Here is a 19,053-nt window from a genome sequence, read left to right as displayed (position 1 = left end):
ATGGAAATGTTTTATTTTATTTTCACCACAACAAAACGTAAGAAAGAACACTTTGGAGTCTAGTGCACTTATTCACGACCCACTGCAAATGACAGGAAATGAAAACCAGGACATACAGTAACACTGCGCAGTGTTTTGTAGTACGGCTCCAAACGCTCTTCTTGACAAGGACGAAGTCAACTCACTCACAGGGTAAGTGCGAGCCAATGGTAAACCACAGCTTGTTCCACATCTGTGCCCGTCTGCAGTCTCTTTTGCACTGGGAATCACCACCATTGACAGAGGGAACCACACCTACCTGAAGCAAACGCTGACTTCTGTTCTCTCCAGAATGACTCCTGAAGAAGAGGAGGACTCCGTGGTGATCGTCTCTGTGGCTGATGTATGTATGGGAAACAATCTCCCTCCTCCCTTCATAACCTCCAAAGTCCCCTCAGTGGCAGCCCCTGTTCCATTAGGAATATTTTTTCTTCATTTAAAGGAAAAAACCCCACAGATGCCTTTAAGAGAGTCTAGGTTACAACAATTAGTACTTGGTTGGTTCCAGGGACTACATATGGAAACATGAATCTTACGGGAGAGTCATAAGATCATTGAAACTGAATTGCATTTAACATCAGATGCTTGCATTCAGCAAGATACAAAAATTATTAAAGATAATTATAAAACCAGTTCAATTGTAACAACACATTTCAAACAGGCTATTAAACCACTACTGATAAAATCTGCCAAGCTCAATAAAGGCTGCTCTGTGAGTCATTAAGTGCCAGTAACGACTGCTAGCCCAAGGCTCCTGGGCTGAGGGGCAGCGGAGAAATCTTTTAGACATTGTGTATAGCCTGCCACTACCTCTGTGAAGCAGGTCTCACCACCTGACTTTATGTATTTTTAAAAGCACCTGCCTCCTTTTCATTTGTTATTTAAAAACAATTTTTAAATTTAAATATATTTTGATGAAATTTTTCCCTCCTCCAAGTCCTTCCAGATCCTCTCCCCTCCCCTACCTACTCCACTTTAAGGTTTTTCTACCCTTAAGGTTTCTACAACAAACCCTCTAGAACTGAAAAAACAAAATTAAACACCACCACCATCACCACTCCTCAACACATACATACACGCTCACACACATACATATATACACACATGTGCATTCACACTCACACACATACACACATATCTGCATACATATGCATACACAAAGCCTGTTTAGCCCATTATACATTGGTCAACTACCCCTCCTGAACATGTGAACTGCCCTGGAGTGGTTGACATACACTGTCACTCAACTGGAGAAAACTGATTGTCCTTCTCCCAGCAAGTATAAGTGACAGTTCAGTTGCTGACCTTTCCCCTAGTGGCTAACTTTCCATCCATCTATTCATTCATTTAAAAATATATATAAGAAAATAAAACATGATAGATAAAACAAAACATATCACATCAAATTTGGACAAAACAAACCAAGAAAATGAAAACAGCCCAAAAGAAGGCACAAGAATCATAGACCCATGCATTCACACACTCAGGATCCTATAAAAACATTAAATATGTATGTACACAGAGGACCTGGTATAGACCTGGGTCAGCACTATCCCCAACCACTCTTCCCTTTTGAAACTTTGAGCAAAACTATAAAGAATTGTGCATTAGTGCCGTAGACTGGCGAGAGGAGTTGACAGCGTGTATCACATTTTAAAGTTCAATTTCTGGGAACTTGTCCTTAGGATCTCTTAAGTCTGAACACAGTGGCAGTATGGGAACACACAGAGCTAATCAAGAGCACACACTGTACCTGTGTGGTCATCCTCCAAATAACAGCTGTGTGCTGCTTCCTGCCACAGGAGCTCTTTGGTGCCCCACTCTATCTACAAATTTGGGGTGGTCCTGTTCTTTACACCGCAGGACTTTTGAGGCTGATAGTGGCTAATGTGCTTCCCATGTCTGTGTTCAGAGTGTGGCTTGGCTCAGAACAAGTGCCAGACACATTCACTCTGAGGAGTTTCATTTTAGATGTGTGGTTGGTGATATAAGTATGATTAATGTAGTAGCATTCATACTTGGGCACATGGAAACTATGCAGTATGTTCTGTACACAAGTAAGTTTTTAAAATGAATGCATATTAAGCCACGGTGACATTTCACACAAATTCCATGGGGCAAAAGTGTTCGAGGCATCCTGAGTTTCAGTAATTTCTCTTCTTCTTTTCAGACTGATGAAAATTATTTAAAATCTGTTGTTCACATGGTTAAAACCAGGTAAGAACTTATTGATAAATTTCACCATCAGCCACTCTTGATTCTTATGTTCTGCTTTTTCCAATTGTATTATTTATTTATTTACTTATTTACTTATCATATTCTCATTAGTGACTCTGAGGTGGAGATGAGCCTGTGGCCCTTTCTAATCTGTGATAAAGTATAGCACAGAAGGTCCGCAGACTGCTTATTAGAATTCATATTTTCTTGCTGTATCTGACTCCACCTGCATAGGGAGAAAGTCGAGCTGATCTGACGGTAAAAGTAGACATCCTGGGGCAGATACAACCAGAGAACTCATGCCAGGCATAGAATCCGCCAGGAAGGCACAGGGGTCCAAAGGACAATGATACAACTTTGGGAACTTTAAGTGCATTTGGAGCACAGATGTCTGAGGTTAAGTAGAAAGGTATGGTAGGCCATGGTGAGATTCTGAACCAAGCTAGAGAATTTGCATTGTCCTGTGGACAAGGGCCAGAAGCTTCAGAACTGAGCTGAGTCTACCTAAGAGGAGTGTATCCAGCAACAATGTATTATGTTTTGGTTTACCCTGCTCAGTAGTTGAAGTGGATAAGGAAAAAAAAGTATGTGTGTGGGGGGGAGGCACTTCACAAGTGAGGGAAAAACCATTATCCAATGTACAAGAACACTCAGGATTTGCTATATAGTTGCAGAGATAAAGTAACTGGGAGCTACAGAGATGGCTTAGCTGGTAAAAAACAAAACAAAACAAAACAAACGCTTAGGTGTCTTGCAAGCCTGAAGACCAGAGCTCAAATCCCACATTGAAAAGACAAAGCCAGGTATCCTGGCTTCCCATCTGTAATCCAGTGCATGGGAGGCAGAGAGGGAATCCCTCAGCGAGCTGGCTGACCAGACTAGCTGAGCTGGTGAGCTCTCTAAAGAGGGTGGGAGAGCCCACCTCAATACAGAAGGTAGAGAGAGACCAAGGACAACACCTAAATTCAACCCCAGGCCTCTACACATGACATAGCATCTTAGGGTTTTATTGCTGTGAACAGACACCATGACCAATGTAAGTTTTATAAAGGACAACATTTAATTGGGGCTGGCTTACAGGTTCAGAGGTTCAGTCCATTATCATCAAGGCGGGAGCATGGCAGCATCACAGCATCCGGGCAGGAGCTGAGTTCTACATCTTCACCTGAAGGAAGCCAGGAACAGACTGAGCATCCTCAGGCAGCTAGGAGGAGGGTCTCCAAGCCCACCCCCACAGTGACCACTTCCTCCAACAAGGCCATACCTTCTAATAGTTCCACTCCCTGGTCAAGCACATGCAAACCATCACGAATAGGAATGTGAATAGATACATATATACACATAAAAATCAGTGGCTTCAGAAATTGCTATACTTTACGGCTGAAAATGAAGACTAAGAAACGTATGTGAGGGCTGGAGAGATGGCTCAGTTGTTAAAGGCGAGGCTCACAGCCAAATCTGTAAGAAAGAAAGGTAAGTGAGACTCTGGGGACAAGGGTGGTCCTGATGTTAATGCGGGGCATTCTGAATAATCTTTTTAAATTGTGACAATTCGACAACCCAATTATTTGATTTTGTGGGGGAAGAGTGGGTATGTGTGTAAGTGTGATGGGTTTGTACTCGGTGTGCACGCGTGTAATGTGACGACCAGAGGAGGATGTTAGGTACCTCTGCCTCACTCATGTTCCCAGCTGTGCCCTCTCTGCAGCCCTCCCTCATGTTATCCCTGAAACTACAGAGCGAATCCCGAGGGCTCTCATACATTGATGGTCTTTTTCCACTTTCACATTCAGACAGGGTGTCTAACTGAACCTGGAGCTAGACAGACAGACAGCAAGCCCTAGGAATGCTCCTGTCTCTGCCCTCCAGTGGTGCCAGGGTCACCAGGACTCTCACAGCCATACCTGGCTTTTAGCATGGGTTCTGGGATGCAAGCATGGGTCCTCATGCATGCAGAGCACGCAGTTTTACCTCATGAACTATCTCCCCAGCTCAAATCTGTCATGTCCGATCAATAAGTCACTTATACAGTGATTTCAAAGAGATAGTGATGAGACGTGGGGTGTGTTCTATTGGCAGTCCTGGGTTCAGTCCCAAACACCACATGTTTTCTAAGTGATTGTCTCTCAGCTATCATATGTCAGTTAATGGAGACGTGTAGGTTTTCAATAGTGTTTAGTTTCATACAGTTTTAAAGTCTTTGTTCACTGCTCCTTGGGTAATGATTTATAGATTTGTAGTGGTCATAAATTTGGGACCGCCCAATAATTTTTCAAGTGCCAATGTTTTACAGCTTTGTCATTATATAGCAACACTGTTTTACAATACTTTATTGGGACTGAATATAGCTGCATTTTATACAAAACCATACTACTGCAAGGTTTTCCCATACATATTATATTACCGTAGCGTGAAATTATTTAAAAAAAAAATCCACATTAACGTTGGCTACTCGCTGACAATGCAGTCTCCCCTCCCCCATTGGGAGCTGCAAGCCAAGGTTCTCTCAGGTTCCCTCAGTTAACCTGCAGGGAAACGCTCATGTTTCCCAAGCCATGCTTCCCCTGTGGCTAGCCTGCCAAGACTGGAGGTCACTGGCTCAAAACCCCTAGTCCCTTATAATGAAGACCCTCGAGGCTTATAATTTATCAGTCAGATTTATAGCAATAAATCCTCAGCCCCCAAAATGCCCACACAAAGAACTCAGAACTCAATTGATATTGATACAAGCTGCACACCTAGATTGGACAAATGTGCCCTATATCATTCTATTGCCCTTCTAAGGTATCCATAGCTACCTGTGACTCTTCCAAGCCACGTGGATCAAGCCCATCTTCTTCAATCTTCTCTTTCCTTCCATCTGTCTCTGTCCCATCTCTGAAACTCCCAGCCCCGCCTTCTTATTCCATTGTCCAATCACAGGCTCCAGCCTTATATTTCACCTGCCCTCACCTGTGCACAGACAGCAATTTACAAATTACCAAGAAGACTGTTCATGTATAATGGTGACTGTCAGTTCCGGAGTAATCATCACAAGGATTTGTGATGTAATGTAAAGAAGCCAGAAAACCTTCAAAAAAGAAAAGTATTAGAAAACTGTCACCACCCAGAATTGTAGGAAACTAAATCTCTCCGTATCAGTAGGGGGCTGTGTCACCAAATGGGATGTTATTCGGCCTCCTGGGCCTTGGATTTGGGGTGATGTTGTCTGCAGTTTAAACGTCATAGTAGCCCCCGCAGTTCAAGCTTCTTTATGAGAGTGAATACTGAAATTCCATGTGACTTTAATTTGCCTCTACTTAATTCCTATATATGCCTCTAAGTTATATAATTGCATTTCAAAATTAGATACTCTGTTACTTATTTTTACTCCTAGCTAAGCTTAACCCCCTATTATTTTCTCCTATACAAATAATTTTGCTTTCTGAGGAAATATTAGAATTAATTCTTTCAAGTTTTACACTAGAAGAGGGGTGTAGCAGCAGACCATATAATCCTAGTGCTTTGGAGACAGAGGCGGGAGGACCAGCCACAGTCCAACGGGCTGTAGAGGAGAGTCAGGTCAAGTCTAGCTAGTCATTTAGCCGCCTTCAGAAACTGTACTGCTGTTGGCAGAGCTCTTTGTAAACGAGAACATATCCACTGAGAACGTGGCCTGATGCAGTCGTTTCCTTGTAGCTACTTTCTTACCGTAATTGTTCTTTCTCCTCTCAGTCAAAGGATGCCTCCGGCTGTGACCTTAAAAAAAGCTCATAGTATCCATAATCCTGTGGGAAATTTGCTTGATATTTTGAATTCTGATTTTTTTTAAATTTATTTTCCTGTGTTCATACATGCCACAGTTTCTTCATGAAGGCCAGTGGACAATTCTGTGGAAATTGGTTCCCTCTTCCACATCGATGTGGGTTCCAGAGATGGAACTTGGGTCACTGGGTTTGTGGGACAAGGGTCTTTACCCACTGAGCCATCCTGCTGGTCCACATATTTTAATTTTCTAATATGTCTTTCATTAGTCTATAGATACTTGGGTTAGGAAGTAGTGTTTGCATGTTATTGGCATCAGATCGCAACCTGTGAGGTAACCCAAATCAATATGCTATGTGACAGGCATAAAGAAGATATTTTAAGTATTGACGTTAGTTCGGTAAGTTAAGGAATTCACCTCTGTTGGTATTCAGCCTGCCTTTACTTGTATTTATAGATTCAGAAAGCAAGTACAGTCCGGAGCCTTGGAGGTCATTTCAATACCTGCCCTTTTTTACCCTCAAACATTACTGGAAAAGAAAACAACGAAGAACGAAAAAAAGTAGGTCAAAGGACAGGATCCGAGAGAGAACGTATCCTGAGGATGTCCTGGGACAGGCATCTGGGCGACGATCAAACTCCAGCATGGGGCTGTGGGGGACCCAGAGCCTGCTGGCTGACTGGCCAGGGTTGTCTGAATCCCCATCTGAGTCCAGTGCAATGACATTGAGTTGGTAGCATAAAATTAGCCATGGTATCATCCCATGAAAATGAGCAAAAGGTCCATGAGGAAGTCCCACCCTCCCTCCCCACTCTGAATTAGCGAGTAAACGCCTGCCTGCACGCTACTGATAGGGTTTAACTCTTGCTCACAGACAGCAATGTGCAGAATCTCAGTTGAGTTGGTGGGGAAGCCTGGGATTTGAACTCATTGCTCCTAGAAGTTACTCCCAGCTTTTCTATGTATTAGTCATTTTTGACAAGTAAATTGGCCCTTTTCCCCATCATTCCCTCAACGTTGCCAATACAGTCAGTGAAACACTGTAGATGTGTATGTTTAGCAGACAGACCAGATCATTTAGAAGCTGTGAGAATAAAACTTGACAATATTTATGAAAGAACGTTAGAGTTGAAACCTTTATATGTAGGCAAATGTTTATATATTTCTGGTAATAAATGTGGTATTTTGGGAAATATATTCAGTTGATTTCTCAAAAAAATAATAATAAAGAGTAAGACTTGCCAGAAATTTCTCCCTGAGAACCTTTTATATGGTCATATCCTTTGTGGTGTGTTTAAATCTCAAACTACGTAAGGGTTTTTGTCTGTCCTTAAGTTAGTGTCCTACTCTGTGCTCTGGAAGTTTCCATAGACCTTTACTTTCCTGCAGCTTTTCTTCCTCAGTCCTCTGCCTTGAAATTCCGCATCATAATTCCCAGCCCCTTCCCACAGCCTTGGGTTGGCCCGGGCCTGCTCTGCTCAGACTTCTGCTTGGGCTGCCTTCTCTGTGTCAGAAGACTGTATTTCACATGAGATCAAGTCCAAAGCTTCCCTTAAGTCATGGGGCACCTTTCCTACTGTGGTTGGTCTCTGGAACCCCAGTTCTTCCTGCTCTGTAGCTGAGATGGCTAGCTCACTGACACTGCAGACCTGGGCATGGGGTACCCAGGCCCTTTCTGCCCCACTCTTTCCATCATGTTGTACAGTGGTCTTCATTGTTGACATCTTTACCCAGCACTTGATCTAATTGCTCTAACTTTCCCAATTCTGTTTGTTTTCCTAACAGTCTGTGAGAGCCCAGGGAAAGAACTGACTTGTGTCCTGTGTATCTCCAAGATGTGGCCTACTGTCCTGTTTGCTGAAAAATCACATTAAGATTTCTGTATACTTTCATGTGATCAAGAAAGGATAGCTTGCTGTTTGTTGTTGTGATAAAACATTGACCAAAAGCAGCTTAGGGGAGGAAAGGATTTACTTAGCATAAAATTCCACATCACAGACCATCACTGAAGGAAGCCGAGGCAGGAACTCAAAGCAGGAGTTTGAAGCAGTAACCAGCAGAGAAATACTTGTTCTTGGCTTCATCTCCAAGGCTTTCTCAGCTACTTCTCTTACACAGCCTAGAACCACTGGCTAAGGGATGGCAACACCCACAGTGGACTGGGCTCTCCAGCACCACTCAGTAATCAAGAGAATGCACCTACCATAGCCTATAGGCCAATCAGATGGAGGTGGTTCCTCAGTGAGAGTCCCACCCTCTTTCTAAGTGAGCCCAGCTTTTGTCAAGCTGACAGTAAACTGACCAGCATAAATAGTTGACACAGTCATGTCCACTAGAAGTAGCAGAACATCATGAAGCCAGCACAGCCGTTTGACACAGTTCCAGCACAGCTGAGCTGAATGCTGCGATTGCTGTCTTTCCATCTCCAGCTTTTAGGTTTCGGTCTCTGCGTGTTGCATTCTTGGGGAGTTCTGCATTATGATTCATTTTATGCCTTTTCCTGAGAAAATTATGTCTGAATCTTTTTAGAAATGTCCCAAACTTACTGCCCCTTCTGTCTTTCAGAAAGCAACTTTGTCCGTCCCTGTCTGGAAGTCTTCTTTCCATCCTGGAGATCATGATAGGCAGAGATGAGGGCAAAGCTAAGAATTTCTAAACGAGGCCATTACTCCAGGGACCTTCTTGGGGTGTCCTCCATGCCTGAGCAAAGCCAAACAGTGTAATTGAAACAGGGTAAACTTAGAGATAGCTGACAAACTCCAACTGGCCAGGAGAGTTGTTAACAGATTCAAGGCCTCTTTTCACAATACACCTAGAGCTAGCCCTCTTCTAATGTAGTTTAAAGGTAGAGGATCACAAAGGGTTCATCCCTGAAGACATAGAACTCAGCACATAAAATAGATGAACTAGATTTCCCACTGGATAGCGTAGACGATGAAATGATGTAAAAATGGATTATGTATTAGTACTTGTTTTTCATAGAAGACCAATTCAGATATTTTCTATTTGTCTAGGGCACTTTAAAACCGAAACTCCTATCAACCTAAAAGCAGGCGGTCATATAATAAATGTGTTTGCCTTGGCAGAGACCTTCTTTAGATTCTTTGAATTGGAGTTATAGGGCTAATAATAAAAATGAAATCTGTTCTATTTGCACTTTCTAATTCTGCCTGAACTTGTAAACCTGGACCTGTAACGGAAAATCAAACACATGTCTGGAGACAAAATGCTGTAATCTGTACTTCTCGGAAGATCATTAGTCTGTCCTACTAAGTAAAGGCCTGTAGAAATAAAGAAGCAACCAGATTGCTAGTTGGTCAGAGCTTATCTGCATATCTCCTCCATGGGGATCCTGTCAACTGCCAGGAGCTGGTCCCCGGCAGATAGCAACTTCATTCCTTAAAAAATTTTAAATAAAATGCAAAATCCATAGTCTGTGCTTGTCCTGGTTTAGCAGAGTCAGGTACTCAGGTACCACCCCCTCAATGAAGGTGAAAATCTCTTTAGTATGATTTCAATATAGATAAATTTACTTTTATTTACTTTTTGAGCTGTTCTATCAGAAAATGTAAGCTGTTCAATTACTAAAATATGCCTGCTATCATGACCATTAACCAGTGTTATTGTTTACTTGCAGTTGGCAGATAAAGCAAGTATTGGATTTTTGTATTCTGATGTTGTACGCACAACCCAAGGCCACGTATTACTTACAGGTGAAGACTTGATGTACATGTGCTTTAAACAAAAGGAGCCCTCGTCCTGTCCTTGCTTTAATTACTCGCTCTCACCCTGAGTGGCTCTGCCTCAGTCTGCAGCCGAGCAAATAGGATACATTTATAAAATCAATATGCCTAAAGGAAGCTTAAGATGAGTATTGGTTCATCTTCTTGCTGTGTTTACTGTAACAGGGAATTAAGAAGCACAAGCAGAAAAGAAAATTCAGGCTACTGAGAGGAATTAGAAATCGCCCTGTGTCCGTGTCTGAACCCACAGGCTCATGCACGGAAGCCCCTGTTACAGGTCTTGCCGTGGAGCTGCCCGGATGTCAGCCACGCCCTTCTTCTCACTTTGTGAGGAGCACAGTTCTCACAAAGCACTGCTGCCTTTGTGCAGCGCAGAAATGAGTCCGTCCTGGCTATGCATTTCCTTCCTGTCACTTCCAATTGCCAAACAAGGAGCATGTACCTCACCACAAAGAAATGCCCCCTCTGGTGATGTTTTCAGAATTGTCAGTAGAGGGCCAGGAGTAAGCTAGAGAAAGGCTGAGAGCCAGCTCCTCCCTAAGACTGCAAGGACACACATGGTATGCACTCATTGATAAGTGGCTATTAACCCAAATGCTTGAATTGCCCTAGATGCACGGAACACATGAAACTCAAGAGGGATGACCAAAATGTGAATGCTTCACTCCTTCTTTAAAAGGGGAACAAGAATACCCTTGGGAGGGAATAGGGTGGCAAAGTTTAGAACAGAGGCTGAAGGAACACCCATTCAGAGCCTGCCCCACATGTGGCCCATACATATACAGCCATCCAATTAGATAAGATGGATGAAGCAAAGAAGTGCAGGCTGACAGGAACCGGATGTAGATCGCTCCTGAGAGACACAGCCAGAATACAGCAAATACATAGACGAATGCCAGCAGCAAACCACTGAACTGAGAACAGGACCCCTGTTGAAGGAATCAGAGAAAGGACTGGAAGAGCTTGAAGGAGCTCCAGACCCCATATGAACAACAATGCCAACCAACCAGAGCTTCCAGGGACTAAGTCACTACCTAAAGACTATACATGGACTGACCCTGGACTCTGACCTCATAGGTAGCAATGAATATCCTAGTAAGAGCACCAGTGGAAGGGGAAGCCCTGGGTCCTGCTAAGACTGAACCCCCAGTGAACGTGATTGTTGGGGGGAGGGCGGCAATGGGGGTAGGATGGGGAGGGAACACCCATAAAAGAAGGGGAGGAGGAGGGCTAGGGGATGTTGGCGTAAACCGGAAATGGAACAACACTCGAAATGTAAATAAGAAATACCCAATTTAATAAAGATGAAAAAAAAAAAAAAAAAAAGACTGCAAGGAAAACAAACCCTTCTGCTCCATAGTCAGGGGTGAAGTAAAGGAACTCCAGATGCAGCCTTCTATTCCAGAACAATAGTTCTGTTTTGTGCCCTCCTGATGCAGGACACTGCTTAGTTTAAGGATCTTAAGTCATGTATCAAGAAAGACAGCTCTGGCACCACCACCCCCTCTTCCCTAGGGAAGCCTCCCTTTAAGGATGCCAGGAGTATCCTTTTGACTATTGAGGTGTGAGTGGGAATGGTCACCTCCTTCCTCTGCTTTCTCAGTGACCATGGTAGCTACAGACAGAGCTGCCGCAGCATTACCTCAGGCTCAGAGCAAATTTGTTCGTCTCTCAATGTTTATGCTTCTGCTCTAAGTTACTATGTCGAAGTCCTAGTCCTTAGATGTGCCGTATGGAGAACTCTGGGGTGCGTCTTAGTCCGGAGGACTGGGATTAATGGTTCCATACAGAAGGCCTCTTCACTCTGTCAGAGAACACACGCATCCCGGACTCCCCCAGAGTCCAAGAGCACTAGAACTAGTCAGCTTTACCGTTGTGTGTTAGCTAGTCTATGGAATCTTGTTATAAAACCAGAATGGACTATGAGAATCTCAAGTTAGAAGCTGAGATGTTGGTGAGAATTAAGATGAATTTGTACGGCTCTCAGAGACTTAGGTAGAAGGTCAACATTTAGAAGAGAAAGAAGATGCTTTGGGGTTTCATTAATCTCATAATTCGAGAATGAAATTTGAGTATCTGTAAACAGCCTCAGTGAATTAAACTAAGGATCATTACCTCATCCGAGACGTCTTCAGTGAATTCTAGTGAAAGTACTGTTTGTCTTTGAAATATAGTTTAATGGTATCATTTGGAGGTATTAATGCTTTTTTTAAATTTGGCTCTTTTCTCTAGCTGGAAGATGATATCGTAGCAAAAAAGATGTATTTTACAAAAATGAAAGATTTTGTAAATAGTGTCACTTCAAAAGATTGGTTTTATATTGAGTTTTCAGTCCTTGGATTTATAGGTAAGCCATAGTCTATCATGGAAAATTAGATTGCCATAAGCTCTCTTTTCTCTTTTCATTCTTTACTTATATACTTATGTATTTATTCATTTTCTTACTAAGATAGACTCTTGTTATGTAGCTCAGGTTGGCCACAAACTCTTGTCCAGGTTGGACCTCAAAGTATTAGTTCTTCTGCCCTATTCCCAATCGCTAGAATTACAGGTGCAAGCCACCATCCTCCCCTTAGAGCAAAGGTTTGCTTTCCTGCCTGTCTCTCCGTTAACATATTTTGATCACTTTTTTCTAGTAGACATCATAAATGAGCAAATTAGCATATATCCACATATTACACAAAAGTAAAATCGGGTGCTGTGAGTCTGTACCTGTTCAATGACACAGGTGTACTCTCTTTTGGAGATAGGACACGAATGCTGACTGGCAAGGGATGTACCCTCGCTGGACAGTGTACGCTCGACACACGCTAGACTGCAAGTCCTGTCTCAGTACCTCAGCCAACCAACTGACCAATTGAGAAAGCTGACTCTCGGAGAAGTAGAGTTTCAGGGAAAGTATTTCAGGGCTGTGGTACTTGAGTGACTAATCTCCACTATGTCCAAGCTAATCTCTTAATTTCCTGTGAGATTTGAGTTCTCAGGGTGTTATACATCACTGCTAAACAAGAGGATAGCCCTGCTTTCAGAAGTTTGAATGTCGCAGACAATGCTTATGCCGTATGCCTACTCATGAGTTTGCTTTCTTCCACAGGGAAACTCTTTCGATCGAAGGACCTGATGGACTTTGTGCATTTTTTCTTGATATTCTACAGAGCAAAGCCCATAGATGTGCTTTTAGATGACATTGCCCTGCTTCGGATGTGCAGCTTCGGGGGGCCTCTGGTGAGTGTCCCTGGTGGGGGTGTGTATCTGGGGAGAGCCTATCATGAATGCTTGGCTTAGTTAGGGTTTTACTGCTGTGAGCAGACACCATGACCAAGGCAACTCTTATAAGGACAACATTTAATTGGGGATGGTTTACAGGTCCAGAGGTTCAGTCCATTATCATCAAAGCTGGAGCATGGCAGCATCCAGTAGGTATGGTGCAGGAGAAGCCGAGAGTTCTACATCTTGTTCTGAAGGCAAACAGGAGAAGACTGACTTCCAGGCAGCTAGGATGTGGGTCTTAAAGCCCACCCCCCAGTGACACACCTACTCTAACAAGGCTACACCTCCTAATAGTGCCACTCCCTGGGCCAAACTTACACAGACGACCACAGCACCGGTATAGAAACACTAGACATGCTGAGAAAACATCCTCTCACACCATCACTGCAATATGTTACCGAAAATTAATGATCCGGTGAGCACAACAAAATGTTAAACTCCCGTGTCCGAAATTTTGCTGACATTTCATAATATTCAATGAAATGAGGATCCAAAGTAATGCTGGGAAAAGTCAGGACACAGCGACAAAACAAAACAAAAACCCAGCTGCTAAAACAACGACAACAGGGGCTGGAGAGATGGCTCAGTGGTTAAGAGCACTGAGTGCTCTTCCAGAGGTCCTGAGTTCAATTCCCAGCAACCACATGGTGGCTCACAACCATCTGTAATGAGACCTGATGTTCTCTTCTGGTGTGTCTGAAGACAGCTACAGTGTACTTACATATAGTAAAAAATAAATCTTAAAAAAAAGACAACAAAAAAGAGGTAAGTAAACAGAAAAACAATAAGACATAAATCCAGACATTTCAATATTTCCATTAATCATAAATTGTCAAAATGCACTGAGACAGATTATCAGAATAGATTTTTAAAAAATAAATGTTATGTATATATTTTTCTGTCCGAAATGTAGGATGCAGATTAAAAGTCATAGATGGGGTTGGAGATTTAAGACAGACCAGACAGACATAGAGTAACCCACCCAGGAAAGTTGGGTAGCTGGCGCAGTTTCCATAGAGACCCAGAGCCACAGAAACAGGTCAGGGAGGCCGCTCCAGAGAGTCAGGTGTCCTGGATGGTTCCACGGGGGTTCCACTGGGGACTCACAAGGGTCCTACTGGGGACTGCCAGGCCTCAGCTTGAAAAGAGGCCTGATCTTAATAAGTTACTAACCAATGAAATAATTGAAAAAGAAGACCACAGGTACCAGCCTGAGGATGAGAAACCCATGAGGTGAGGAGCCTCAGACCTTACCAGGATGGTGAATTCTACAATCACATGCATGTACCTTCATCCACTTAGAAAGGACCCGGCCACTCACCAAGCCCCACACAGTGCTGAGCCTCGCCCATGATGAAGCAGACAATTGGAATAAGCTGACATGAATTCAGTAAATAAGTGAAAGCCCTCTGAGAAGGAAATGTGCAAGTCCGGGTGTTCTCATGTGTCAGTTCTATCTAAACATTTAGAGAATAAAGAATACAGTATGACGAGTTCTACCTTCTTCCACTTTGAAAAAACAAACAGATCTTGCCTCAGGTTTATCTGTAAAAGCATCACAGAGCACTGGCTATCTGCAAAAAGCATGTAGGTGCCCCACTTCAGTCCGTCTGTCTTCACAGTGGCAGATAGAAACCTGTCCTATGGAGCCTTCCCAGGGACCTGGGCCCCTCTGGGGGCCTGGGCCAGAGATGCAGCATCAGCCTTGGTTTGGACCTTGGGCTGTGGTTGGCAGAGCCTGAAACCCTTGGCCACCCACCCTGAAATCTGCTTCCCAAGCATGGGGTGAGCGGGGAAAGCAGGATGATTGGGGTCTTGTTGGGGTCCTTTAGAACCAGCTGCCTTAGGCTTCACCGGGGCCTTAATGTAAGGCTCTGCACGTGCGCTCACTGCCTTTGCTTTGTCTGCCAAGCTCATGCTCCTCAGGAACGTAGTAGCCCCCTTAAAGGATTTCTATCTTTGTGACTAGGGTTTCTTGATGATATTTCTGTGCCACTTTTGTGATGTGTGGTGTGGTTCTTGGACTTGGCCATGTCTGTACAGTTAATTCAAGGCTCCCAAAACAGGTAGGACTTTTTGAGTGATATGTCGAGTGCTAGACCCAGGACCTCACCTATGACATATCAGCCCCAGGGTTTTAGAGAACTGGATAAGAGGAGTCGCATCCAGCAGGAGCTGGACATGAAACCCAAAGAACATACAGAAAGAAACAGAGCACTTGGAGGGTCAAGGCAGGAGGATCATGACTTGGAGCCAGCCTGGGCTACAGAATGAAGTTGAGATCACGCTGAGCTACATAGTCAAACACACACACACACACACACACACACACACACACACACACACACACAAATGATGGTAGTGAACCAGTATAAAAGCAGGAAGTCCCAAATGAACATAGATCCAAAAATCTCCAACTACACAATGGTAAAAACAAAATGGTGAATTAAAATTTAATTAAAATAAATTAAAGTTGGATACAATATACTCTGTGCATTTAAAGTTAAGGAGGGACTAAGGCAATAAGTCAGCAATGGAGCACTCACTGACCGTGTGTGACCCTCTGTGTTCCTTACTCACCCTGCCACCCAACACAACAAGATCCAGAAATTCCCAGCAAAACAAAAGGCACATGCTAATGTCAATCAAGGTGCAAAAGTCACGTGATAAGAGTCAGGACTGAAAGAGCAGACGGGGTTAGAGCAGAGTTCGGTTGAGCTGCATCGAGCTGCATCTGAGCTGCCCTGAGGAGGATCTGTGAACCACGTGTCCAGGGAATGGCTGTCACAGTGTGGAAAGGATTTGTAAACGTCAACAGTTAAATAAACTGGGAGAAGGCTCAGGATGGCGCGGAATTAAGAGCACTTGTTCTTGCAGAGGACCTGGGTTTGGTCCCCAGAACCCAAGTGACGCACAAGTCCTGTCACTAATGAATAGTCAAGGGGGATAACTCATTTCATGTCTTCATGGATATTATCTAAAATGTTTTCATTTATATAGTATAGACTTTGTACTTTAATCAAATTCTTTTCCTACTTAAGAGGAGATTTTGGAAAACACAGTTTGATGCACAGTTAAATACAGATGACAAAGCTGTGGTGACGTGCTCTGACAAAGTCATTTAGACAGGAAGTACCCCCCCATGTGCTCTGACAGAGTCCTATAGACAGGAAGTACCACCCCTACATGTGCTCTGACAGAGTCATTTAGACAGGAAGTACCACCCCCCATGTGCTCTGACAGAGTCATTTAGACAGGAAGTACCACCCCCCATGTGCTCTGACAGAGTCATTTAGACAGGAAGTACCACCCCCCATGTGCTCTGATAGAGTCCTATAGACAGGAAGTACCCCCCCCCAAATCATGTAAGCTGTTGAAATGAAAAAGGAAAAGAGCCAGTTGTGTGGATCAGGCCTGCAACCCCAGAACTCAGTAGACTGAGGTAGGAAGACCAAGCTGACCTTAAAATTCAGAACAGACTATATGATAAGTTCTTCTACAACCTTGGCTATGGCATAGTGAGATCTTATCTCAAAAAAAAAAATCAAACCACAACTACAACTAAAACACAAAACAAAACCCTCTATTCTAAAAAAGAGAGAAACATGTAGAATGTAGCCTTGCTTTGTGTGAGTTCGTGGAACCACACACTTCCATGAAGCCATCCATACCGGTCTCTTCTACTGGGCAATTCTTTTTTTAAAAAATTGCACATTTTCTTTATTTACATTTCAAATGTTATCCCCTTTCTTGGTTCCCCCTCAGGAATCCCCTTCCCATCCTCCCACACCCTGCCTCCATGAGGGTGCTCCCCCAACTACCCACTCCCTCCCGCCTCCCCGCCCTGGCATTCCCCTACACTGGGGCATGGAGCCTTCACAGGACCAAGGGCCTCTCCTCCCACTGATGCCAGACAAGGCCATCCTCGGCTACATATGCAGTTGGAACCATGGGTCTGTTCATGTGTACTCTTTGGTTGGTGGTTTAGTCCCTGGGAGCTCTGGGGATGGGAGGGGGGATCTGGTTGACTGATATTGTTGTTCTTCCTATGGTGTTGCAAACCCCTTCACTTCCTTCAGTCCTTTCTCCTCCATTGGGGACCCTGTTCTGAGTCCAATGGTTGGCTGCGAGCATCCACCTCCGTATTTGTCAGGCTCCTGTCAGTATGAACCTCTTGGCATCCCCAGTAGTAACTGGGCTTGGTGAGCGCATGTGGGATGGATCCCCAGCTGGGGCAGTCTCTGGATGGCCTTTCCTTCAGTCTCTGCTCCACACTTTGTCTCTGTATTTCCTCCCGTATTTTGTTCCCCCTTCTAAGAAGTACTGCAGCATCCACACTTAATGTTTTTCTTCTTCTTGAGGTCTGTAAATTGTATCTTTGGTATTCCAAGCTTTTGGGCTAATATCCACTTATCAGTGAGTACATATCATGTGTGTTCTATTGTGGTTGGGTTATATTTCACCTGAGTTTTTGAGCTTAGCCCTTCCGACAGGTGTGAGGTGGAATCTCAGGGTTGTTTTGATTTGCATTTCCCTGATGACCAAGGATGTTGAACATTTCTTTAGGTGCTTCTCAGCCATTTGATATTTCTCAGCTGTGAATTCTTTGTTTAGCTCTGTACCCCATTTTTTATTGGGTTATTTGATTCTCTGGAGTCTAACTTCTTGAGTTCTCTGTATATATTGGATATTAGCCCTCTATCGAGTGTAGGTTTGGTAAAGATCTGTTCCCAATCTGACAGTGTCATTTGCCTTACAGAAGCTTTGCAATTTTATGAGGTCCCATTTGTTGATTCTTGATCTTAGAACAGCATAAGGCATTGGTGTTCTGTTCAGGAAATTTTCCCCTGTGCCCACGTGTTAGAGGCACTTCCCCACTTTCACTTTAGTTTGAGTGTATCTGGTTGCATGTGGAGGTCCTTGATCCACTGGGACTTGAGCTTTGTACAAGGAGATAAGATTGGATCAATTTTTATTCTTCTACATGCTGACCTCCAGTTGAACAAACATCATTTGTCGAAAATGATGATTTTTTGCCCCCCCCCCACTGGATGGTTTTAGCTCCTTTGTCAAAGATCAAATGACCATGGTTGTGTGAGTTCATTTCTGGGACTTCAATTCTATTCCATTGATCTACCTGCCTGTCTCTGTACCAATACCATACAGTTTTATCATATCACTATTGCTCTGTAATACAGTTTGAGGTCTGGGATGGTGATTGCCCCTAGAAGTTCTTTTATTGTTGAGAATAGTTTTTGGTGCCCTGGGTTTTTTGTTATTCCAAATGAATTTGCAATTTGCTCTTTCTAAGTCTGTGAAGAATTGAGTTGAAATTTTGATGGGTATTGTATTGAATCTGTAGATTGCTTTAAGCAAGATGGCCATTTTTGCTATATTAATCCTGCCAATCCATGAGCACGGGAGGTCTTTCCATCTTCTGAGGTAGTTTTCGATTTCTTTCTGCAGAGACTTGAAGTTATGGTCATACAGATCTTTCACTTGCTTGAATAGAGTCAACCCAAGGTATTTTACATTATTTGTGATTATTGTGAAGGATGTCATTTCCCTAATTTCTTTCTCAGCCTCTTTATCCTTTGAGTAGAGGAAGGTTACTGATTTGTTTGAGTTAATTTTATACCCAACCACTATCAGCTGTAGGAGTTCTCTGGTGGAATTTTTGGGGTCACTTAAGTATACTATCATATCATATCATCTGCAAATAGTGATATTTTGACTTCTTCCTTTCCAATTTGTATTCCTTTGATCTCCTTTTGTTGTCTGATTGCTCTGTCTAGGACTTTAAGTACATTGTTGAACAGGTAGGGAGAGAGTGGGCAGCCTTGTCTAGTCCCTGATTTTAGTGGGATTGCTTCAAGTTTCTCTCCATTTAGTTTGACGTTGGCTACTGGTTTGCTGTATATTGCATTTACTGTGTTTAGGTATGGGGCTTGAATTCCTGATCTTTCCAAGACTTTTGGGTGTTGAATTTTGTCAAATGCTTTCTCAGCATCTAATGAGATGATCATGTGGGGTTTTTTT

At 43.3% G+C, this 19,053-nt stretch overlaps 1 protein-coding gene across 1 annotated transcript in view; it reads left to right on the top strand.

Moving 5' to 3' along the window:
- Mgat4d (MGAT4 family member D) overlaps positions 1-19,053 on the top strand; it is a 36,535-nt gene that overhangs the window by 8,717 nt on the left and 8,765 nt on the right. Inside the window, exons 4-9 of the mRNA XM_032888047.1 lie at positions 249-382; positions 2,210-2,256; positions 6,458-6,562; positions 9,639-9,714; positions 11,977-12,091; positions 12,839-12,969. Coding sequence (XP_032743938.1) covers positions 249-382; positions 2,210-2,256; positions 6,458-6,562; positions 9,639-9,714; positions 11,977-12,091; positions 12,839-12,969 — 608 coding nt within the window. The remainder of the gene's footprint in view (positions 1-248; positions 383-2,209; positions 2,257-6,457; positions 6,563-9,638; positions 9,715-11,976; positions 12,092-12,838; positions 12,970-19,053) is intronic.

Source organism: Rattus rattus, chromosome 17 (assembly GCF_011064425.1).
Source record: "Rattus rattus isolate New Zealand chromosome 17, Rrattus_CSIRO_v1, whole genome shotgun sequence".
Lineage (NCBI taxonomy): Eukaryota > Metazoa > Chordata > Mammalia > Rodentia > Muridae > Rattus > Rattus rattus.
This window is presented reverse-complemented; position numbering and strand designations above follow the sequence as displayed.